Raw genomic sequence first — 25,654 nt, forward strand, 5'->3', positions numbered from 1 at the left:
TCAAATAATTTCTCAAAGACGATAGCATTGATGGTGTTGTTGGTTGACTCTAAAATTACCCTAAAAACTGCCACCCATGTTGCACCAAGCTTTCTTGTTCAAGTGCCAAACCCCTGGGAATGCTGTCATTTTGAATCTACAGAGTGCTTTTTGAGCTCTAAAATTGATACTGAGTTCCAAGCTTTAATTTAACCCCAACTCCCCCACAAGAAGAAATATGAAACTATCCTTTGAAGACTAAATACATATTTACTTTTTTGAAATATGTTTGAGAAGGCATGCTATTTGGCAAAAAAAAAAAAAAGCTAATTAATCAATACAGAAATTTACCTCCGTGAATAGCCTGTTTTAATTATCATGCATATGGTAGCAACTGCGGTATCAGTACTCGTCATTTTGCCTGTGGGCTGTCAGCTCTGCTGGTGTCCCATGCTTCTAAACAGAGTGACCAGGTTCCACCGTTATATAAGCAAAACTGGGCATCGAAATATATGGCTTGTCTGATGAAAACCCACCTGGCAGCAAGGACTTGTGATTTCAGCCATCGCTAATGACTTCAGATCCAGGATAGGATCAGATGGTGCCTGAGGGGTCAGTGTTATGACTCTCAGTTCGTCTCCAGCCCCAGTCCTGGTTGCAGAGCTATGATGGATGAAATGTCAGATTAAATCCATTCCTACTGCATATTGAAACTCAAAAGGCATCCTCCTGGAATTTAGCCTTCATAAAGTAGATAGGATTATAAATAGTTCACAGCTAAAATCTGTGCAAGATATTAGCAGGAAATTAAATTTCCCGGGACTCCAGAAAAACCTTCCTTCTGGAGTTCGGAGGTCAGCACAGCTTCTTCTAACAACTACCTGTAGTTACAAAGGGAACATGGTTCATGGACATAGTCTACTGCTCCTCAAGTATTTCTACTCCTGTTCTGGGGCTTCAGAACTCCTTGATGGTTTGGTTTTTAGGAAGGAATGGTTAGATTTCGATTTCAAATGCAGATTTCATGTGACATTCAGCAAGAGTCATTTGTTATTCAACTGTCTCAGGGAATCTTCAGAGAAAGATGATTTATTCCAAACCTCTTGTTTTATGAATGAAGAAATTTCCTCAGAGACTCTGAGCCGGTGCTAAATATCCAAATTAGATGAGATCATCTCCATTAAAGATCCAATTCTGAAGTCCTCGTGGCATAAAAGAATACGGCTAGCAGGCCTTTTACTCAGAGGACATCCAAAACTAGAGAGACAGGACATTTGTATTAGCCCGAGAGAGAATATTCAATTGTTGACTCAGAGGTTCAAGTTGTACATCATTTGGTATTTTGCTAGTGAGACCTCAGTGTACTACTAGGCTCCATGTGGAGCAACCTGGTGACGTGGTACTCTCCTTAAAACACATATATTCAGCTCTGAGGTGAGAGCACATGAGATTAAGTTCTCAGTGGGGCAAGCATCAAGTCATCACCTAATTTACTCATTGATGTCAAAGAAAAATGGCTCAGTGGCAAGGAAATCTGTAGGTCCCCACTCCCTCCCAAGTGAGGCTCCATAACCTATTCCCAAACACTTGAATCAAACTGCTACTTGTTATTGGGTCAAGGATTTTGTTTTCAAGTTAGAAAACAGCGTCCGCACACTATTTCTTTTAACCACTCGACACATATTCTCTTAAGAGAGTCCCTGGTAATTGTCTTAATGGTAATTACATGCTTGGGGCAGTTGTCATCCACTGTTATTTTTCTGAAAGTGAGGAACAAGGGACAGGAGCAAGAGAGGAGGAGGGAGAGTTTTGAGATAATGAAATCCTTTTAATGACAGAGCCATGCCGTTAACCTAATTAAACTGTAAAGTGGTTAAAAAAAAAAAAATCCAGGTACTAAATGGAAATGAAGAAATAAATCAGCTGAGACAGCAGCGCTTCTGGGAAACCTTCTGAATTCCGAACACTGTGACATTGCAGTGTCCGAGTCTCACGTTGTACTCTGGCCCCCTTTGGCCTTGTACAGAGGTCTCTTAAACTGACCTGTCCAGTAGGACTTGATTTACGATGTCCGTATCAGGGCTCCAGTTCCCCTGGGAATGTGGGTTATGCAGCTCATATATTTCAAAAGCCAGACCGGTGTGTAAGATATGGCCACAGAGCACTGGGTAGGATGGGAAGTCTGCGCTTTCCTGGCTCTACTGCTAACCAGGTATGGGGTACCTGGGACGTTGTGGCTTGGCTCAGATGCCCGCAAACCAGGTATGGGGTACCTGAAGCGTTGTGGCTCAGATGCCCGCACCCATTTATGTACACCTTCCCTGCCTTGTCTCTTAGAAGAATGGCCCTGAGACGATTAAAGTCACTTTGCCTTATAGGATCAAGAGCTGGAAGGCCTTGGGAACTTACCTCCCCTGGGGCAACCCTCAGCCATCAACTGGCTGATGCTGAGCTCGACATTCATTGCCACAACTCAGGGCAGACTCTGAGACACAACTTACACTCCCGAGTCCCCTGAGCTCAGGCTAAAATGATTCACAAGGTCATTGTCTGAAACTGTCTCCTTGGGTGGCTTCTTCCCCTTCCCCATCGTGCATCCTCCTCTTTTCTGTTTCTCTTGGAGCTTTTCTTTAATAGACGCTACAAATCTGCATGTAAGAAGCTGCTTCTGGGGAGTCCAACCTAAGAAATGAGCACTTCCCATACTTTGCGCCAGTCTCAGTTCCAAAATCTAAAAGTCGGAGATGGCAACACCTGCCCGTATTAAAGACGATAATCCAGCAGTGATACTACAGGCAAAGTGATGGGATCCTCCAGGCAAAGCGACTTCAATAGTCTCATGGGAGTTTTTTTTAAGAGAGAAGGAAGGGATGGGTGTACATAGGTTCATGAAGGGCTTCTTCCAAATTCCTTTTCATACTGCTGCCACCTGTGACAGAGTGGAAAGGGACATCATGATATGACAGAGGGCCCACCCATCTGTCACTGCTCTGCATCCCCACCCCACACCACCCAAGTGGCTGCACTCCACAGTCTTTATTTTGACCTCCATCACTATTTTCCATTCTGACCCAGCAACAATTAGCTAATCCTTTACACAAAGATAGAGATCTTACCCAATCAGCCCAAGGATTTCACTCTTGTTCCCACTGGGGAACCCCCGTAAAGAAAAGCACGAGGTCTATAGGTGAGAGAGATTTGGAATAACGGGTAAGGAGAAAGTTTATCCATTATCCTTCTGTGGGACTTCAGAATCTCACATCAACTCCATCACTAAGTCACTCAAGTCTTGACTAGCTCACTTGACATCTCAATATGTTCACTTCATCGGTGGCAGAGCCATTAATATTTATAGACAGTTCACTGGATGCCTGGAATTATTCTAGGCGCTGACTTCCTCTTGAAAAAACAGGGGGAATTGTCTGATGCAGCCACAGCAGTGTGGTGAAGATTAATTAATATAAATAAGTAATTGCCTGAATAATGCAGGGCACTCAGACACCTCGCAAATGGATGCTGTGTAAATGTTACACGGGATGAGTAATAATAGTAAAGGCTTGATGGACAAATTTCCAGTAAATTTAAAGTCTCTGTCAACCTGATAAGTGACTGAAAGTAAGCATTTTCTTGATGGTTCATAATGGATGCTTTTGTTTTTCCTGTTGCCTAGGCGGGGGAGAGAGACAGAGAAGTGAGCAACCTTAGCAGCAAGCTCCTGAGCCTGCAACTCGACATCAAGAACCTTCACGATGTCTGCAAGAGACACGGGAAGACCTTGCAAGAGAACCAGCTGTGCGTGGAGGAGGCCATGATGAACAGCAGCCACGTAAGGAACTGGGCAGCGGCTACCTGCCGCTGCTCCCTTGAGCGAGAACAGTAGAAAGTTCTCTCCTGGGTCATTTAAGGCTACTTACTGAGCAAGCCATGAGGGACCATGACTCACACACAGAAAAGGCTGCTCCTGCCCTCGGGATTTTTCACTCTAGCTGTTTCCAAGATATCTGCCTCTCAGATGTGCTGTCTTTCCCTTTTCTGGCCTTTCACACCTGACTTGGTAGCCCATTTCCCTGAAAATGCCGGATCACAGTGATCGAAGGAGAGTAGTACCTCCTGACGGATCTTAGACACACTTCTAATCAACCTGGGAAGTAAAAGCCATTGCGTCACTCTTCATCAGTGCCACGGGTGCTTGTTACAGACGTGCTTGCCTCTTCACTGCCTTTGAGATGTCCTCCTGGAGGCCAGAACCCAGTCCCAGGACAAGCTGAAGCGTTGAAGAGGAATGCCCCTAGGAGCAGAACCCAAGTAATGGCACATCGGGAGACGGCTGATTAAATAACCTAGCCCCCTTCACCTGTGTCACAGTTAACTCAAGACACGCTCCTAGCTCTCTCCCAGAATTCCTCATTGGGACCCACCCACAGTGGTAACTGGCTTGATGACACACCCTCCCTGGCTCCAGAGTTTCCTACCGTCTCCTCCTACATACACTACTAGTTGACAGTCACTCCGTTCCTTGTTTCAGGGCCTGCTTTCTTTCAGAGGTACCCAAGCTGAAACACTCAGTTCCACTTCTGCCTGCGTGTGAATAGCTAGGCCCCCCCGGCATACCATCTTTCTGGAGTGATTTTGAACTAATACTGATCTGGGGAATCCACCAGCTGAAGTGGTTTTTATTTCAGCCTGAGGTTCTTTCTCTTTGGAAACTCTGCACCCAAGGTCTTTAAACCACACTCTAAGCTGATCCACACAAACTGGGGAGCCCGCTGGGATGTGTTTTCTAAAAACGGATTTCCAAGAATTTCTTCCTTGCGGTCTTTATTTCCATTTAGTGACTTGAATTCTTACACAAACATAAAGCAAGTACTGGTTGCACAGGTCTTTGCTGAATCCCCCCCAGGTGCTGTGTAAGCAACCACGGTGATCCTTGTCATCAAGGATCTGGTCTCTGTCATGATGTCTGTTAGAGTTCCCCCAGGACTTATCACCTCGCTATGGAAACCAAAAACTGTTCTCTGCAATGCCCCAAAAATGCTACCAGCAAAGCAATCCTACCAAGCACTGTATCCTTTTCTCAGGAAGTCATGAATCTAGAAAAATCTTTGGTTTCCCTAAATATGGATCTCAGGAAGAAGATGATCATAATTTACTTCTTTCTAAATATTAACATTCTAGGATGTTTTCACTGTCCTGGGCTTTCATGGATTTACTTATTCCCCCAGTCAGGAAAAGCCATGTGGCTTATAAATACACCTGGCAACTTGAAAGGAGAAAAGTATTAAATTGCATTTTATTATTCTAATTGCCCAGAAGAAGGTCTAACAGCTTGAAACAAGCTTTAAAACAAGCTCTTTTTTTTTCCCTAGCACTTAGTGCAAAATTTAAATTGCAGACTATGCATACAAATACACAATTACATGTAGACCTATACTCATCTACTCAGAAAATCCCTTTAAAAAATCTGCTTTCCACAAGGAGAAATGTAATATGAAAGAGAACCGTCTCTGTGTGGAGGAGGGCATGATGAACAGCAGCCACGGAAGGAATTTGGCAGCTGCTACCTACCCCTGTTCCCTTGACTACCCCAGGGCTAGAACAATAGAAAGTTCTTCTTCCACTAGTCATTCAAGAGTACTTGTCAAGCAAGCAATGAGAGAAACAAACACACACACCCTAACAATGAAAATACCACTCCTACCTCAGGACTTTTCACTCTGGCTATTTTCAAGGTCATCTGCATCTGAGAGTGAAACCTAAGACTTTTCTAGAATTTTGCTAATATCTGAAAGGGAGGGTGGGGAGAAGCAGGAGGTCATGGTTCAGGACCACAGTTATGGGAGAAAAGCAAATTACATCCGATGTTACACATAACAAAAGAAATGGAAGAGAGAAGGTGGATGATAGGAAACAAAATGATCTGACCAGATATATAAAGAATAATTCATTATGCTCTAACAGAGCAAGCGAGGTGCCCCTGATGCAGGATTTATGGGCACTGACTCTTCGGTGCAACCTGCTCTTGCTTGACCCTGAGACTGAGCGCCTCCTTAAAATCTGCACCTTGCTTCCCTCACTCCAGTCCTGGCCCTGTCCAGAAGCCAAAAGAAAGCCTCAAAACAAAAGGAGAAAAGAACAAGAGAGGAATCATAATAAAATAAAGATCAAATCAGGAATAGAAGGGTCCTGTTGAATAATTTTCCCAGGCCCCATTCCCTGGCAAAAGCATGGGTAGTGTATCCCGACATTCAGTTGAATTTAGATTGTCAGGCTAAGCTGTGAGGTATGTGGAAGGCATTATTTTTAGAATAAAAAATGCATAATGCAAATTTTATTCCTGTAGGTGAGAGTAATTAGTTGGACAAGTAAAGATTAGTAGAGTCCTGATGGATATTGTCACACAGTATCATTTTGGATAATTTTTCCATAATTTTTCTTGGTGCATGACAGTTGTACATAATGATGGGATTTGTTGTCACATATTTGTATGTGACAAAATATAATTTGGCACAAAATTTAATATAATTTAACCAATCACAATCTCCAGTATTTCTCTCTTTCCTCCTCCATTCCCTGGTCCTTTCCTCTCCTCTACTGATCTCTCCCTTCAATTTTCATGGGATCTCCACCCCCGACACTTTTTCTTTTCCTTTTTCCTCTCCAGTTTCCACATATAAGAGGAAACTTGACTTCCTGAGTTTGGCTTATTTCACTTAACATAATGCTCTCAAGTTTCATCCATTTTTCTGCAAATGACATAATCCCATTCTTCTTTATGACTAAATAAAACTCCACTGTGTATATATACCACATTTTCCCTTTTCCATTTATTCATGGAAGGACACCTAGACGGGTTCCATAGTTTGTCTACACAATATCATTTTTGAATCATTGATAATGAAAAAAGAAAGAATTTTTAAGTGAATCTGCTAAATGTAATATGGGATCCTAGATTGAATGATCCTAGAACAGAAAACAAAAATTACACTAGTGAAAAAATCTGACAAAATTTCTCTAGTTTCATTCATAATCATGTAACAACATTAATTTCTTAGTTTGGACAAATGTACCACATTATGTGAGAATAACTTAACATTAGGAGAAGCTGGATGTAGACTCTATAGGAACTCTCTTTGCTACTTTTGAAATTTTTCCATAACTTGAAAATCATTCTGAAAATAGTGTATGTTTTTAAAGTGAATCTCGGAGATCACTGGGGAGAAGAATGTCAAAGCCACAGATGCATGCAAAAGAAATGCAGGTCAGTTAAGCATGCAGCTCTATATGCTACCAACACAAGAAAAAAATACAAGGAATATAATTTAGGGAAAACCTAAGAAGAGATGGACCTTCTTCAGTGATTTAAGACTAACCTACATTTCCAGAAAATATCTCACCTAACGCCTCAAAGATAGGAAAATAAGTTTATAACAATGACTGAAAAAGGATAGGGAGACATTCTGCTCTTAAATTCAGTTCTGAGACCCAGTCATCAGAACAATGCCAACTTGTGACAGAAAAGAACGCAAACTAGAGTAGGGAATAAAAGGGTTAAAAAGTATTTTGAAAAGCCGGCTTTAGGCAAATCAGCAGGGCCTGATGACATTCTTCCAAGAGTACTTAAGGAATTGGCAGGTGTTATTACATAGCTGCTAGTGATTATTTTTGAGAACTCAAGAGGATAAAGAAAGTCCCTGTAGACTGAAAAAGGGTAAATGAAGTGCTCATCTTTTTAAAAAAGGGAAAAAGGACAATCCTGGTAATTATAGACCTGTCAGCTTAACTTCAATATCAGGGAAAATATAGAACTTAACATCAATCAATTAGCATCAACTTGAAAAGCACAAAGTATTGGGTGGAAACCAACGTGACTTTTCAAAAGGCAAATCATGCCAGGCCAATTAATTTCCTTCTGTGATCAAGTGGCCACATAGGCAAGGAAGGAGCAATAGCTATAATCTCTTTGACCACAAGTAGGGCTGAAAGGTTGATTAAATATGGGAACAAGTTCCTTGGGTGGCCCGCGTGCTCCATCTTTTCAAACAGCTGATGCCAGGTAGAAATCTAGCTGAGAGACCTGATAGACCAGATGGCCCCCAGAATCATCTACCTCTGGACGGTCACCTTAAGAATTAGTCTTACTTCCATAAAATCATTTCTAACTTGTTCCTTTTCTCCAGATCTCAGTTTAGAAGCCAAAGAAGAATGTAAAAAAACAAACAAACAAAAAAAAACTTTTCAAAAGAAAGGAAAGGTTTTGGGACCTTTATGCAACTGTTCTGTTATTTAGCACAGATATGAGTGAAATGTCAATTTCATAGCATGTGGCATGGATTCATAGCATATCATTTTCTATTCACTTAGAATTAATAAAAATAAACTTTTGAATATGTAAGGATAAATAAGTGGAAATGTTGCAAGTCTTAAGTCAGTTTAGGCATTTTTTTTCCAAGTCTTGCAAATTTCATTCCTCCAAACCCATAGTTTTGTGGAGTACATGAATATTTACGTTTTCCATCCAGCAAAACTCCAATTTCTCTGTAGATATAAGCAATTTGGGGAACTTTATAATTAGCTCTGCTACTGGAAATGTTGAGAGATCTCCCATCATCTGGCTGGTCCATCATGTTACCCCAGACCAAAATTAAATCCAGAAGGCTCCACATAACCTTTAGGAAGAGATATTATTAGTGGCTCGTCAGCATCACTGCCAGATTGGGGAGCTCTCTACACCCCATTCAGGAAAGACACTCTTTACCCACAGGAACCTTTAAAGCAATTCTGAGCACATCTAAGTATGGTTGACATACCAGATACTAGAAACAGAAACCCTGAAGAAAGTTTGACTTCTTTTAAACAAATAGTGTTTCTCTCATTCTGTTGGGTAATGAGGAGAAAGTGGGCACATGGAAAGAAGGAGAGGCAAAGAAAGAATGTATTCTCATGTGTACAAGAGGAGACCGCAGTTGAGTTTCATCTAGGTCATATACATCCCGTGGGGGAAGGGAATTCCAGATCAGACTAGAAGCACCAGGAATCCAGTTTCTTAACCCTCAAGAGACCAGTTCACATTAAGTTCACATTAAGTGAAGCCAAGAGAAGAAAATTTGGGCAAAAAATAAGGATTTTTGCCAGGTGTGGTAGCACATGCCTGTAAATCCCAGCAGTTCAGGAGGCTAAGGAAGGGGGATCTCAAGTTCAGAGCCAGCCTCAGCAACTTAACAAGGCCCTAAGCCAATGAGACTCTGCCTCAAAATAAAACACAAAAAGGGTTCAGGATATAACTCAGTGGTAAAATGTCCCTGGGTTTAATCCCCAAAACCCCCACAAAAAATTAATCCGTAGTAGTAGTAGTAGTAGTAGTAGTAGTAGCAGTAGTAGTAAGCACTTCATCACTGAGCTACATTACCAACCCTTTTTCATTTTTATTTTGAAACAGGGTCTCACTAAATTGCCCAGGCTGGGCTCCAGCTTGTGATCCTCCTGCCTCAGCCTCCTGAGCTGCTGGGATTATAGGCTCCCAACAATGATAAGGATTTTATTGAATATTTGCTTCAATAAGACAAGCTGTTCTGAATGAATCCCATCCCAGGGTGTTTACGCCTTTGCTTAGTTATGTCCACAATGAGTGCTTACTTGTGATCATGTGTTTTTCCAAGTAGCTCCTCATGCCCCTGGCAGTTGTTCTATAGCTACTTGTGTGCACCAATTTGCAGTCCCACCAGCAATGTATGAGTGTACCTTTTTCCCCATATCCTCGCCAACACTTATTGTTGTTTGTCTTCATAATAGCTGCCATTCTGACTGGAATGAGATTATATCTTAGAGTAGTTTTGATTTGCATTTCTCTAATTGCTAGAGATGATGAACATTTTTTCATTTATTTGTTGATTGTATATCATCTTCTGAGAAATGTCTGTTCAGGTCCTTGGCCTATTTATTGATTGGTTTACTTGGTTTTGGGGTTTTTTTTTTTTTTGGTACTTAGCTTTTTGAGTTCTTTATATACCTTAGAGATTAGTGCTCTATCTGATGTGTGAGGGGTAAAAATTTGCTCTCAGGATGTAGGCTCTCTATTCACCCCACAGATTGTTTCTTTTTCTAAGAAGAAACTTTTTAGTTTGAATCCATACCATTTATTGATTCTTGGTTTTAATTCTTGCACTATAGGAGTCTTATTAAGGAAGTTGGGGCCTAATCCCACATGATGATGATTAGGGCCTACCTTTTCTTCTATTAGACACAGAGTTTCTGGTTTAATTCCTAGGTCCTTGATCCACTTTGAGTTGAGTTTTGTGCATGGTGAGAGACAGGGATTTAATTGCATTTTGTTGCATATGGATTTCCAGTTTTCCCAGAACCATTTGTTGAAGAGGCTATCTTTTCTCCAATGCATGTTTTTGGCACCTTTGTCTAATATAAGATAATTGTACTTTTGTGGGTTAGTCTCTATGTCCTCTATTCTGTACCATTGGTCTACCAGTCTGTTTTGATGCCAATACCATATGAATAGCAGCATTCTTATCTTGGTAAGAAGGAAAGCACTTAATAATATCTAACATACATGTTAACAATTATAGCTACACAGAGTAAATACAAAATCCAACTTTGTTCAGCTTAGGAAAAAGTTCTCATGAACTTCCTTCTAGCCATATGCACTAGGTTTTCAGGCCAGGAGTTCAGCTTGTCTTTGCCTAGAATTTCTTTTGCCTGATGACTACAGTGGTCCATTTTTGTCTATCAATTCTGAGTCATTTAGGATGAGATAAACTTCCAGGTGAAGAGGAAAAGAGTAATTCAGATTGAACTGACACAACCAACCATTGTCTTTCTAGTTCTGAGCTGGGCTGAGCCTTCTCTACCTTATCTGTGCTGCCACCAAACACTCTCACTAAAGAAGATTTTTCTCTCTCAATTCTCAGCTTACTCCCACTAAAACTCCATCTCTCCAGTTAGCTCAGTCCAAAACCTTGAAGTCATCCTGTTGTGGATGCCCAGCATTACCTACCCTCTGACATCTACCTCAGCAATGAATTCTGCAAACTCTACTTTCAAAATATCTAGAATCTAGTCATTTCTCCCAACCCCTACTACAACCACATTGGTCTGCACCGCCATCTTGTCTTGCCTTTAGTAGCCTCATATCCAGTATCCCTGCTTCTGTCTTTGCCAGAGAAAATGGAGTTCATCTTCAGTGGATTTTCAATAGAACAACCAGTGTGTCCTTTGTAAAATCTGAGGGAGATCAGGTCACTCCCTGCTCACTATCCTGCAGTGGCCTTTCATCTACATGAGTCTTTGGAGTCTTTATAATGGTCCATAAGACCCTGAAGGACCTCACCTTCTTTGTCTTTCTCCCTTCATCTGGTCCCCCTTGTCCCCTTTACTTTCTCTACTCCAAGAAGAACAGAGTGGCTAGCACCCCCCCCCCGGGGATCCTCAAATGCCACCAGGCACATTCCCACTTTCTTGTCTTTGTACTTGCTATTCTCTCTCTCTCTCTCTCTCTCTCTCTCTCTCTCTCTCTCTCTCTCTCTCTCTCTCTCTCTGGAGTATCACTGTGACAGATTTCTACCAGGCTCCATCTCCTGCCTCTTTCAAGTTTAGGCTCAAATATCACCTTCTCAATGTAGTCCTCCATAAAAATGATACAAACCCCTCCCTCCTGACAGTCCTCATCTTTCTCCCTGCTTTACTCTTCTCTATGGCACTTTTTCCTCCTAATACACTCCATGATTTACTGGTTTATCTTGTTTCTCTTCCTATTACATGCAAACTCCATGAAGGCAGGTATCTTGTCTGTTTCAAAGACTACTTAATCTCCATTACTTAGTACAGTACTTGATATAGTAAATGTACCATAAAATACTTAATTAAATTTAAAAAATTAATTAAATAAAAACATTATATCCACACAGAGGCTAATATGTTTATGTTCATAGTGGCATTATTCGTGATAGCTAAAACTGAAACAATTCAGATACCCACCAATGGGTGGATATTTTTATCCACCATGAAAAGGAACTCAATACTGATTCTTGCTGCAAACTGGATGAGCCTCAAAAAACTTATACCAAGTGAAAGAAACCGGATACAAAACATGAGGTATTATACAATCCCATGTATGAAACACCTAGAAAAGACAAATCCATAGATGCAGAAAGCAGATCAGTGGCTGCCTGAGGTGGGGGTAGAGACAGTAGTGACCATAAATGGGCAGGAGAGAATTTGGGGGATGATGGAAATGTTCTAAAACTAGAATTGTAATGATAGATGAATAACTCTATAAATTGATTACAAATCATTGAACTGTATTTCTTAACAATGATGGACTATTATGATTAACTTGTCATAAAATGATGTTATGTGGTGGTTACAGGGTGAGTCTAGTAGCATTTCAAGTAGGTTGTGGATTGGCAGATGGAAATCACCCCACCCACATGCACACTCAGATTTTCCAAGGTCACACCTGCCTTCAGGAGGTAGAGACAGAGGCAGTGCCTACATGTGGACAATATCTCCCTCTCTCTGCACCCCATTCTCCAGTATTCCAGAACCCCTAAGAACTTACCCTGGACTCCTTTCAGTATTCCTTTACCCAGGTATTCCAAATTTGGTCCAAGAACCATGACCCAAAAATCGATTTTCTTCCAAGTCCATTATCTTGTCTTGATATGTGAGGTCAAAACATTAGCATGTTATTACATAAAATCTAGATCCTTTACATATTTGTGTTTTTTCTTGACCTCACAAGAAGCTTTCTGACAGGTAAGAATCATCTCTTGATTCTTTCTTTTGAATCCTTCTTACAGAGTGGGAATACGAAATGCCATATCTCCCTGTGAACAGAATGAAATGTTTAGTAAGTTCTCTGCGGATGAAAAGATGAAAGGGTAGATAGGTGTAGGTGAACAATTAAACAGATGAAAAACCTGCATCCTTAGTGACAAGCTAAAGCCTTTTCTCTCTGTACGGCAGAAGAAGCAGCAAGCCCAGGTGTTAGCATTCGAGGACTCCCTGATGGAGTTCGGGTCAGCGAAAGAGTGTCATCTGAGGCAACTCCAGCAACTGAAGAAAAAACTGCTGGCCCTTCAGCGAGAACTAGAGTTTCGCACCGATGAATTACAGACTTCCTACTGCTCCCTCCTGCAGTACCAGTCCATCTTGGAGAAGCAGACATCTGACCTGGTTATACTGCACCATCACTGCAAGCTGAAAGAAGATGAGGTACAGTGAGCTTAACTATGGAGATGCAGAAATCAGGCCACCCCTGCTAGAAAGCAAACACGGGGATTACAGCAGGGAGCTTTGCAACATCTCAGGCAGGTTTTACAAACTTTCCCTCTTTAATTCTTGATCTTTCTGAAGCTGAGCAGAAGGAAACTAAACAGGATGGCATAAGTACATGAGAGCTCCAGGGCTAACACATGTGGGTCTGTGGGATGCAAGCATGCATGGCGCATCTGTTGGTGGGTGAGCCCATCTTCTTCTTTCCGTGACCATCACAATTTAAATGCAAAAAGAGTCTAGGTCACCAAGGGCTATTAAAGAAAAATAAAGACATGAGACCCATAATATCAACTATTTTTAGAAAAAATCAGGTTCTGATGATTATTAGTTCCTGGTGCCTACACAGTTGATAAGAGAACCAGACATTGGGTCTGATTCCATCATTGAAAGTGCCAGATCATTTTGGGGGGAATGGAGTTTTAGATCCTATAAATTCAGCTTAAGTATATTCTGGACATTCATTTATATTCATGTTCCAGGGCAATACCTTTCCAACCAAAGAATAGCATCCCTGTAGAATCCCAAGACTCAATTCAAAAGCAGCAAAACTAAAGCCAGTAGCACTCACAGCAATAGAATCATGGTTTTGTGTAATGGACGGGCAAACTCTTATATCCGGGGGTTTCCCCCTTGGCATTTTCTTCCTCCAGATCCAAGGAAAATCCCAATGAGTGTTTTAGATGGTGTTGTTGCTTAAGGACCATCTCCAGGGGTTTGTGAGGGACCTTGGAGATACAGAATTTTTTTAAAGGGATTACTGTGAGAATTTGCTGAAAAGAATTGAGAAGGGAAGGACAAAGAAGAGTTATTCTACAACATACAATTTGGGACAAAGACTCTGAGCATAAACCATGGTTTCATAAAGCTAAAGCGGAACTGTGTTAAAATTGGCTGGTTCCACATAGCTTCCATTGTCTAGGTCACCTGCAGGGGTTGGTGGAGTTCCAACCATCACATCCCTGTTCCACATAATCGAGAGGAACGGGAGGATGGAAAGAAAGGCACACTCCTTTTTAAGGACACTTTCCAGAAACCCTGCACAACACTTTCATTCATGTATCATTGGCCAGAATTAGTCACAGAATTAGCTATAGCTAGTTCTTGGGAAGCCTGGGAAAAGTGGAGCTTTTAGAGGGATATTGCTACACCAATGAAGTCAAGGTTCTGCTACTAAAGAGGAGGAGGAAAGGGTAGATATGGGATTTGGCAGGTAATGGACACGGCCGCAGACCCCACATTGAGAAAGTATTGGAAAAAAAATTTTTTTTTGGTACCCAGGATTGAACTGAGGGTCACTCGACCACTGAGCCACATCCCCAGCCCTATTTTGTATGTCATTTAGAAACAAGGTCTCACTGAGTTGCTAAGTGCCTCGCCATTGCTGAGGCTGGCTTTGAACTCGCAATTCTCCTGTCTCAGCCTCCCGAGCCATGGGGATTATACAGGCATGCACCACCGCGCCTGGCTTAGTATTGGAAAATTTATTTGAGGTGTTCTGCCAAGTTCCCCCAGTGCTTTGTCACACAGAAGCATCAGACTGCTGCCTAGGGTTGGGTTCGGCCAACAGTTGAACCCTAAGACAGGATAGGAATACATGTACGTAGTTAGTTCAGGAGGTAGTTCCAGGAGGCACATAGAGAGGCAAGTTAAATAAGTCCAGGAAGGCCATGAGTGTAATGAGCTTACATTTATGGAATGTGTTCTATCAGCATTGGACTACTGGAACCAACATGAAGTCTTCCATGATGATTCCTCTTCTCTTCACTCCTTGAAGACCTGTAGTTCCAACCATACAATTTAGCACATCAACTGTATACAGTTGTTTGCCAACTTTAAATTCTATCCCCCCCAAGGTTACGAGAGTTTTTAACTCTTTGAGAAATGAGTCTCTCTCGTATGCATATATCCCCTCTGCACCTAATAGTGCTTATGAGCATTCAATAAATATCTGTCAGATGGATGATTAATTGATTGATTTGGAAGAAAAGGAATCTAAATCAGGATCATGAAAATCTCAGGGGATCTTTGGTTTGTGCTTCCCCACCATCTCTTGGGAACTTTACTGTTGTGGTCCAGCGTACATGAGGGACTCTACATTTTCCAAATTAGATCTCTAGAGAATTCCTAGGGGGAAAAAAAAACACTGGCATTTCAAGCTCTTTTAAAAAAAAAATGGAGCAGTACAAATCCATTCCTGCTCATCAACAAGTATTTATTGTGTTCTTACCACATGCCAGCCAGAGGGGGCAATAGGCATGGTCCCTGGTTCTGTTTCTAATCATCCCCATCCTGATGTCACACATGGCTTTTAGATCTGCAGTGCACCTATCCCCTTCATCCGGGTTTCCAGTTCAGACTTGGGAATGCTTTGCCTAGGGTCTGACAACCGTGCCCTTTACTGGTTAGATGCTTCACGGGTTCTGTGTGGTTTTGTTCCTCCACCAACAGGTGATTCTCTATGAGGAGGAAATGGGAAATCATGAGAACGCAGGGGAGAAGCTCCATTTGGCACAGGAGCAGCTTGCCTTGGCCGGGGACAAGATCATCTCCCTCGAAAGGAGCCTGAACCTCTACAGGGATAAATACCAGACTTCCCTGAGCAACATCGAGTTGCTGGAGTGCCAAGTGAAGATGCTGGAAGGCGAGCTCAGCGGACTCATCAGTCAGGTAGGACGCACACCAGGCTCCTCAGCCCAGCAGGCAGATCGGCCCCCGCATGGTTCCCTTCAATGGTCCTTCACCAGAAATCCAAACCCTTGACCAGGGGGTCAGCTCCTGCCCTTGAATTTTGCAGCCTTCAGCTTTTTAATTTCCAGGTTTCATATTTTCTTTAAGGTTACTCCTTAGCTCTTTGGGGGTTCCCTGATGACTATCAAGAGCCACCACTTCCAATAAAGCAGAAAGAGAATGGCCAGTGAGCTCCCCAGTCTTCCATGTCCTCGTGGAGGTCTGGTAGTGAGCTCTTCCAGGTCCCAGGACTCCTGCCACCATGACTTCAGGACCAAACAGGAGAAGGCCAGGAAATGTAAGGAGGAAGAACCAAAGGGCCTGGCTTGTTTCTTTTCTCATTATTTTTTTAAATTTCACAAGTAACGGTGTAGACTCTCTAGACCAAAGTATGGAGGTTAAATGTGAAAGTCTGCCGTCAGCCTGCCTTGCCCTTCGGTCACTGTGCTGGGAACCCCAGGGCTTCCGTGATGTAGTTACATATATAAGTGGCCAGGGCTCTCTTTCTACATAAATGGGCATTATACATGTGATTTCATAACTAGCTTTTAAAATGCATATCTTAATAATTTTCATTACTACTTGTATCCTCTAGATGTACCATCTATTGACTTTTTTTATTTTCTGTTACAAACAAGTTGTAATAAACATTTCTGCAGGGTAATTTCCGAAGCATGGTTGCTGGGTCACGGGATATGCTTATTTTTAATGTTTAAAAAATACTTATAAATTATATACCAAAAAGATGTTACCAGTTTATGCTTTTGTCAACAATAACTAAAAGAGTTTTTTTCCCCTCCGCACCTTCTCACACTGTTTTCAGTCTTTTGAAGTTGTGCTAAACTAAGGAATGGGGCAGTGAAGGAGGGAGTTTTCTTATTATTTATTAGATAATTTTCATTTCATTAGTTCTAATAGTCACAGAGGAGACTCCAAGACAGATGAGCATGCAGGACATTTAGGGACAGCTGGTGTTATTAACCCCCATGAGAGGAAGGGGAAGGAAGAGAGATGGCCAGAGAAGTCGGCTGTGTTGTCTCAACAAATGCTCAGCCGACCCCATGGTGGGATGGGACTGGATGCAACTCCAGAGCAGTCTTAAGCTCAGCAAAAGGGACCTGGCCTTTGTACCTCCGTGTTGACGGATTATTGGATGTGGGCTGCCCCTGGGAGAGGTGTGACCTTGAACAAGCGGTTTTCCTCTGCCCAGGCAATCCCCAGAAAGGGCTGATTCCTGGCAGCAGCCCTTGGCAGCTGCTGGGCCAGCAAGTTCTTCACTGCCAAAGGGAGTCTGGGAGACACATCGGTCACCTCCACATGTGAGGGTGTATTGACCACGGCTCATATGGGTCATAGGGAGTTTTGTTTTACAAATAATTTATTTTCATCCCTAACCCATGTTTTACTGGATTGTTAGTCTTTTGGGGGTTGATTTATAGGGACTTCTTAATATAGTACAGGTAATAATGCTTTATCACGGATGCTGCAAATATATTTTTCCGTGATCTGTAACTTTTCATTTAACTTTGTGAGTAGAACGTTTCACCATACAGAAGTTTTATAATTTTTGTAGAGTTGAATCTGTCAGCCCTTCTTTATAGATCCTAGGTTTTCTTCTCTACTCCCAAGATTATGAAAGTCTATCTCATATTTTCTTTTAGCACTTTTTATAAGTTTTGCATTTTTTATGTTTTTTATCCTTAGTCCACCTGGAATATATATATCATATATATGTATCATTATATATAATTAGATGTCTCTGATTTTTATTTATCTAAGTGGATCTCTAATGGCCCCCACACCATTAGCTGGACATCCCAACTTTTCCCACTGATTTGGGTACCAATTCATAATAATGATTCTTCCATACACAGAGCTCTTTCTGGGTACCTTTCTTTTGCTCTTACTTTCCAATTCTTACAGGTGTCAAGAGTTTTTTTTAGTGACTTTAACCAATAACATGTTTTATAGCTCCTTTTAGAGCCAGTCCTCATTCATTATTCTATGTTTCAAATTTTTCTTAACCTTTTGTACATCTCTTCAGGATGAAATTTGGACTTTCATTGACTGAGTTTCACGTTATATATTAATTTAGGGGAAATTAGCATGCCCTCGGAATGTGACATATTTGTTCTTTTATTCTGATTTTCGGATGTACCCTTTCACTAAGATTTTATACTTTTCTTTATAGCTGTCACATACTTCTTGCTAAGTTTATTCCTAGATATGTTATAGTTGCCATTAGTTTTATGAGTAAGAACTTTTATATATTTAATCTTAAGAATTACTACTGAGGTGTAGGAAACCTCTCTCAGCCTGCCACCCTACTGAGTTCTCTTATGAGGTTTTTAGTTGAATATCTTGGATTTTTCCAAATTGATTTTACTTTCTAAGTTTATACAACTTATTTTCTATCTCACTGCACCAACTAGAACTTCCAGAACAATGTAGAACACAGTATCTTTTTTTTGCTCCTTACTTTATTAATTTTTTTATTTTTTCCTATTAATTTTTTTTAGTTGTAGTTGGACACAATGCCTAACTTTTTATTTATTTACTTTATTTATTTATTTTATTTATTTAGGTGGTGCTGAGGATCGAAACCAGCGCCTCACACATGCTAGGCAAGCACTTTGCCACTGAGCCACAGCCTCAGCCCTTGCCTCCTTACTTTAAAGGAAATGTTCCTAGTATTTCACTATTAAGCATAATATTAATATTAATGCCTGTTGTGGCTTCTTGTTTAATGTCCTTTTTCAGATTAAAAGTATGACTATATCTAGCTTATAAGAATGTTTATCAGAAATGAATGTTGAATTTTACCAGATGTTTTATGAGCATCTATCCTTTAATGAAGGAAATCAGATTGATAGATTTTCAAAACATACAAAATAATCTATGTCCCTGAAATAAATTCTACTCATGATGTGTTATTTTAATAAACTGCTTTACTTACAATTAAATATGTTAAATTTGGGCTTAGTGGTGCACACCTGTAATCCCAGTGGCTCGGGAAGCTGATGCAGGAGGCTCATGAGTTCAAAGCCAGCCTCAGCAACTTAGCTAGGCCCTAAGCAACTCAGCAAGACTGGATGTGTCTTGCTGTGGTGTCTGGATCTGGCTCAGTGGTTAAGTACCCCTGAGTTCAATAGCCAGTTAAAAAAAAAAGTGTCAAATTTTTATTTTCTGCATTTATTTTTAGAAATAGGATTATTTTTTGGCTTACATTTTTGTGCTCTCATCTCATATGATGTCTGAATTTTGCTATCCTAATATGAATTCAAAAGCTTTTCACCTATATTTAAAATCTCTGGAGCTGTTCCTATAACATACAAAATGTCTACTTCTTTAAGGTCACAAATAAACCCAAATTTTACACATTATTGTGCTCAGCAGTGTACTATCCTTCAGTGTACTTTTCCTTTTGCTGTAATAATTTCTTCTTAATTCTTTCAGAAACAATCGTGAGTAGAAATTTTTCTCCATACTTTCATGTCTGGATGAGGTTTGTTTTGACATCGTTCTTGAAGGCTAGTTTGGCTGGATAGATTAACTTTCAAAAGCACCTTCCCCTAAGTCTTTGAAGACAGTGCTGCATGGTCTCCCATCACCCAGTACTGAAGATCAGTTTGGGGATGTCATCCTGTTGTCTGTAGGTCATCTGTTTTATCTCTTTGAACTCGAGAGGTTTTTAGGCAAAGGATGTTGTATCTTTCATTAAGCCCCTCAAAATACTTAACTGACTTTTAATCTGAAGATCTACACTTTTCTTTGATTCAGAGAATTTTTCTTCTATTACTTTTAAAATCAATTTCCATTTTCCTTCCCAAAGTATTAAAAAGATATTAAAACCTATGGATATCTTCTTCCTGTTCTTTAACTATCCTGTTATGTTTTTGATGCCTTTGCCCTCTTAGACACTAAATTATTTACACAAATGTCATTTGTGGTTAATTTTAGATTTCTGAATGGCTTTTCTGCAGCTTGCTCATGTGCAGCTTTCACGCTCAATGAACATGAACTATTTCTAACTTGGCCTGAAAGGCTCAGGTAGAGGCAGGTTTAATGGGAAACGAACCTACCATGCAAACTAGAACTCTTTGCTCTTTTTTTTTTTTTCCTGTGTGCATTAGTTCACCCCATTATCAGTGCAGAAAACTAGGAAGGTAGTGACCTTCATGCATGATTTCAGATGATCTAGGATAGATATTTTTAAAACAAAAAAATACAGCTCTGGGAAAGAAAACAAATTAATGGGTATCTACTATTACAGTTTCTTTTAAAGGACATTGTTCAACATCTAAGTTTTAAATATGAACTAGCAGGTCCTACATCTACAGATTTAATCTACACATTTACCAAAATAAGTACTCAAAGATTTATGGACAAAAGTAACCACTTCGGTTTCATATTAGAAATAACCTATATTGCCATCAGTAAGACACTGGATAAATACATAGAAAAGCAATTTAAGGGGCTGGAGTTGTGGCTCAGCAGTAGAGTGCTCACCTAGCATGTACAAGGAAGGCCCTGGGTTCGACCCTCAGCACCACATAAAAATAAATAAATAAAATAAAGATGTTGTGTCCAACTACAACTAAAAAAATAAATAAATTTTTTTTAAAAAAAAAACAATTTTTAGGGCCTGGAGTTTGGGCTCAGTGGTTAAGTGTTTGCCTTGCATGGGTGAGGCACTGGGTTCAATCCTCAGCACCTTATAAATGATATTGTGTCCATCTACAACTAAAAAAAATATATTTTTAAAAAAAGCAATTTTTTTAAAAGACATTAGACAAGCACTAGGTCCAACTTGGATAAATCCCTAAGATATCTTGTAAAGTTAAGAAATCCACTTTGTGCTTTACAAAGCCAACATAATCCATATTCTATAGATTATTTTATAGTAGGTAAATAGATAAATAAATTCTGGATGGATACACACAGTTTGTCATCTCTGGAAAGTCGAGAGAGATAGGAGAAAAGATGTAATGGTCAAAGAAATTCAGTCTTTATGGTGGAGTGTTTTAGAAAGATAACATAGACGTGGTTACTTGCTTGATTTAGAATTAATTTTAAAAGTATTATTAGATGGATCTACAAATACTGATGTGAAAAACACAAAGTTTGGAACAGTATGTAGAAAACTCATTTGTGTAAGGAAACGAGTGGGGTTACATAAATACACACCTGTGTGTGCACAAATATCATAGAGTATCCTTGGAAGGGTACCCAGAAGTCTGGTGACACAGACAGTCACCAAGGACAGGACCTGAGTCCCAGAGGGCTAACATTTTCCTATAACTAGATGGACGTTGGGCCCTGTGTCTGCACTAGTGACTGTCTTTTTTCTTTTGTTGGGGAAACCATGCTTCCCGTATATGAACATATGCTTTTCCACGCTCGTGGAATTCGGAAGTTAACTCACAAATTACAAACAAAACTAACTCATCGTTTTCAAATATCCCAGGAGCCTGAGAACAAGGGTGACCACTCAAAGGTGCGTCTATACCCTTCTCCCTGCATGATTCAAGAGCACCAGGAGACCATGAAGCGACTGTCTGAAGTCTGGCAGAAGGTCTCTGAGCAGGATGATCTAATCCAGGAGCTTCGAAATAAACTGGCCTGCAGTAATGCTTTGGTAAGCTCCTCGTTCTAGAACATTTCTCTGAGAGACCCATATTGAAACTATGAGGAAAGAGAGGAGGGAAAGAGTCACCTAAATTAATCTCTTTCATTCGGAATTCTCAAATGTCACAGATAAGAGCTGGGGTTGTGGCTCAGTGGTAGAGCACTTACCTAGCACAAGTGAGGCCCTGGGTTTGATCCTCAGCACCACATAAAAATAAATTAAATAAAGGTATTGGTTCAAATACAACTAAAAAGAAAATATTTTTAAGCAATGTCACATATACTCGCCCTCACCCTTTGTTCATATTCTCTGTGGCATGCTATTAGGGAGCTATTTTTGTATTAAGTTGGAGATTCTAAAGAGACTCAAAATTTCTCACACAACAACCTAAGTACCCATCCGTAGGTAAATGGTTGAAGAGATTAAGAGAAATGTTCAAAGAGGCCAGGCACATGGCACGTGCCTATAATCCCAGCGGCTTGGGAGGCTGAGGCAGGAAGATATCGAGTTCAAAGCCAGCCTCAGCAAACATGAAGCACTAAGGAACTCAGCAAGACCCTGTCTCTAAATAAAATACAAAATAGGGCTGGGAATGTGGCTCAGTGGTCAAGCACCCCTAAATTCAATCCCGAATACCAAAAAAAAAAAAAAGAAAGAAAGAAAGAAATGCTGAAAGAGTTATGCTTATTATGCAGGTGGTAAAAACGATGAAGCAGATCTTTGTGATACATGGTTGAGAATAAGTTACAGAATCCTGTTTCTTTAAATCTCTTTATCAAAATGCAAAGTATACTCCCTTTGTAGAAATGAGAGAGGGTAGAGAAAATAATGCGGAGATTTTCACATTTTTTCAAGGTTTGGGTTTTGTTTGAATTCTTTTCAACAACTTCAAAAAATCATGGCAATGAGACAAAAATTTCATGTTTTTTTTTTATTTTCAAAAAGAAAAAACAGGGGTGGGGGGATTGGGGTCGTGGCTCAGTGGCAGAGTGCTTGCCTACAAAGTGTGAGGCACTGGGTTCGATTCTCAGCACCGCATATAAATAAATAAAATAAAGGTCCATTGACAACAAAAAAATATTTAAAAAAAAAAAAACAGGGCTGGGGTTGTAGCTCAGTGGTAGAACACTTGCCGGGTGCACGTGTGGCACTGGGTTCGATCCTCAGCACCACATAAAGATAAATAAACATAAAAAATATTGTGTCCATCTATAACCAAAAAAAAATTTTTTAAAGAAAGTACATACACCTTCATCCACCCCATAAGGAACCTCCTTCCTTAATTCTAAACTCTGAACCTACCTTGTCCTCTGATCAGATAGACACAAGTCTCCACTGTGGCCTCCAAGATTTGTCTTCTGACTCATAAAGTGGACCCCACAAGAAGTTCTGCCAAGGCCAATGTCTCAGCTTGGCACCAGAATCACGAGGCACTCACAGCTTTGTAGGTTCAAACAGCAATTCTTTATTCCAGCTCTCACACCACCTCCACACAGGTCCAGGGGCAAACGCGTTCTGCCGTCTCCCGCACAAACCACCTACTCCACGAGGCTCTCTCCAAATCCCATTTTAATCTCACGAGAACTCAAGGGGAACAAGCAGCAGGAACACCCTAATCCCAACAATAATCTTCAACTTCCAACTTCCCTAAAACCCATTATCTTAAACTGGCAACGCCTTAAACTCAAGGAGCTGGTTACTTCCTCAAACCTGATCAGCTCTAAACCCGGATCCGCCTTGGTCCTTGAGCAAGGTCACCTTATTAAAGCATGCATGCAATGTCCCATCGAATGTCCTCTAAGCAGCATGGGGTACGCTTGGCAAGGAAATTTCGATGCGTCATTCCTACTTGGTAATGGCCCTCAGCAAAGTTCAGGATGGAGTTCCAAAATGTGGCTGCCCAAGCACTTGATGCAACTTGCTCTCTGTGCCTAGATAACCTTGATAAAAGATTGAGAGCATAATTTCTTCTCCCTGCCCACCCCACAGGACGTGCACAATAAATCACAGAGCAATGCAACACACTTAGGCTGCAGAAAGGAACACCCTGCAAAAACAGCAACAATAAAAAACGTGGTGAGGGCTGGGGCTGGGGCTCAGTGGGAGAGCACTCGTCTCGCACATTCAAGACCCTGGGTTCAATCCTCAGCACCACATAAAAATAAATAAGTGAAATAAAGGTATTGTGTCCAGATAAAAATAAATATTTTTTTAAAAAGATGTGGTGAAGATTTGGGCCTACTTTTTCTTCTATTAGGCATAGGGTCTCTATTCTATTGCCTAAGTCTTTCATCTGCTTTGAGTTGATTTTTATACGGGCTTAGAGACAGAGGTTTAATTTCATTTTGCAACCTATGGATTTCCAGTTTTTCCAGCACCATTATAGCATCTCAATTCACATTAGCTATCTTTTCTCCAGTGAATGTTTTTGGTACTCTTGTCTAGTATGAGATAACCATATTGATGTGAGTTTGTCTCTGTGTCCTCTATTCTATAGCATTCTAAAAGTGTTCTAAAAAGTGTTCAACCTCTAGCAATTAGAGAAATGCAAATAAAAACTATTCTAAGATTTCATCTCACTCCTGTCAGAATGGCAATCATCAAGAATATAGGCAACAATAAATTGTTGGTGAGGGTGTGGTGAAAAAGGCACACTCATACATTGCTGGTGGGCCTGCAAATTGGTGCAACCACTATGGAAAGCAGGATGGAGATTCCTCTGAAAACTGGGAATGGAACCACTCTTTGACCCAGCTATCCCACTCCTTGTTTTATACCCAAAGGACTTAAAAATCAGCATACTATAGTAATGCAGCCACGTCAATGTTTATAGCAGCTCAATTCACAATAGCTAAACTATGGAACCAACCTAGGTGTCTCTCAATAAATGAATGAATAAACAAAATGTGGTATATCTACTCAATGGAATATTATTCAATTTTAAAGAAGAGTGAAATTATGGCATTTGTCAGTAAATAGTTGGAGTTGGAGAATATCATGCTAAGTGAAATAAGCCGATCCCATAAAACCAGAAGCCAAATGTTTTCTCTAATATGTGGAAGCTAATTCACAATAAGGTGGGGGGCACTAGGGAAGACTAGCATTACCTTAGATGAGTTAGAGGAAAGTGATGGGAGGAGAGGGGAGGAGACATGGGGATAGAAAAGATAGTAGAATAAAGCAGACATTATTACTATATGTGTGTGTGTGTATATATATATAGATAGATAGATAGATATAGATATATAGTTATATAGATATCTGCATGACCAAAATAATTCTGCAACATGTGCACTCAGAAAAATGAGAAATTACATCCCATCTATATATGATATATCAAAGTGCATAAACGAATTCTACTGTCATATATAACTAATTAAAACAAATTTTAAAAAATTTTTTAAAAGACGTGGCATCGATCATTCACCATGACTTGTTCTTGTTTACAGGTTCTGGAGCGTGAAGAGGCTTTGATAAAGTTACAAGCAGACTTTGCTTCTTACACAGCTACCCACAGACATCCTCCCTGCACTGCAGAAGACTGTGAGGACATCAAAAAGGTGGGGCACTTTGGTTAATTTGTGCCTGGTGGGAGAAGGCCAAACAGGTTTTTCTGCTTATTTTTTATGTTTATATTATAATTTATATTTTATTTTATATCTGTGGGACCATTGGCCCTGCCACAAGGATACTGGGACGATGCCAAGTCCCCCAAGATTGTGGCATCATTAGATTTTGGAATTGCACCTATCTCTCTACCTATTTCTAAACAGAGCTTCTAAAATAGACAGCGTTCCTGTTGGTTTGGCAGATGAAGAAGGACCATCCAGGCTTTTAGTGTCTGGCCAGAGTTCAAAAGTTACAAATTTAGAAAAGATTATTAATGCAAATTCATTACCTTTTCTCAAAGATTCTGTAAACTTCAAAGCAGTGCCAACAGTGGGTTCTAATCATGGATAACCATTTATACCATGCAAACAAATTGCAAGATCCAATGAACTTGCAATAGTCAAAACTTGGTCAGGTCCCTAG

At 40.4% G+C, this 25,654-nt stretch overlaps 1 protein-coding gene and 1 long non-coding RNA gene across 6 annotated transcripts in view; one reads left to right on the top strand and one right to left on the bottom strand.

Annotated features, from left to right (window-relative positions):
* Pmfbp1 (polyamine modulated factor 1 binding protein 1) overlaps window positions 1-25,654 on the top strand; it is a 157,544-nt gene that overhangs the window by 106,312 nt on the left and 25,578 nt on the right. For 4 of the 5 annotated variants that reach the window (XM_078032610.1, XM_078032612.1, XM_078032613.1 and 1 more), the window contains 5 exons: window positions 3,650-3,805; window positions 12,955-13,203; window positions 15,715-15,933; window positions 21,461-21,631; window positions 25,072-25,182. In XM_078032610.1, coding sequence (XP_077888736.1) covers window positions 3,650-3,805; window positions 12,955-13,203; window positions 15,715-15,933; window positions 21,461-21,631; window positions 25,072-25,182 — 906 coding nt within the window. Of the gene's footprint in view, window positions 1-3,649; window positions 3,806-7,158; window positions 7,238-12,954; window positions 13,204-15,714; window positions 15,934-21,460; window positions 21,632-25,071; window positions 25,183-25,654 lie in introns of those variants that run through there. The other variant, XM_078032611.1, reaches the window with a different exon arrangement.
* Window positions 273-15,050, bottom strand: LOC120887920 (uncharacterized). Its single transcript, XR_005731309.2, has 4 exons — window positions 14,953-15,050; window positions 12,909-13,188; window positions 12,548-12,815; window positions 273-1,236 (listed from the first exon to the last, which is right to left on the bottom strand). It is a non-coding gene; the product is annotated as an uncharacterized LOC120887920 (long non-coding RNA).

This window comes from Ictidomys tridecemlineatus, chromosome 15 (genome assembly GCF_052094955.1).
Source record: "Ictidomys tridecemlineatus isolate mIctTri1 chromosome 15, mIctTri1.hap1, whole genome shotgun sequence".
Lineage (NCBI taxonomy): Eukaryota > Metazoa > Chordata > Mammalia > Rodentia > Sciuridae > Ictidomys > Ictidomys tridecemlineatus.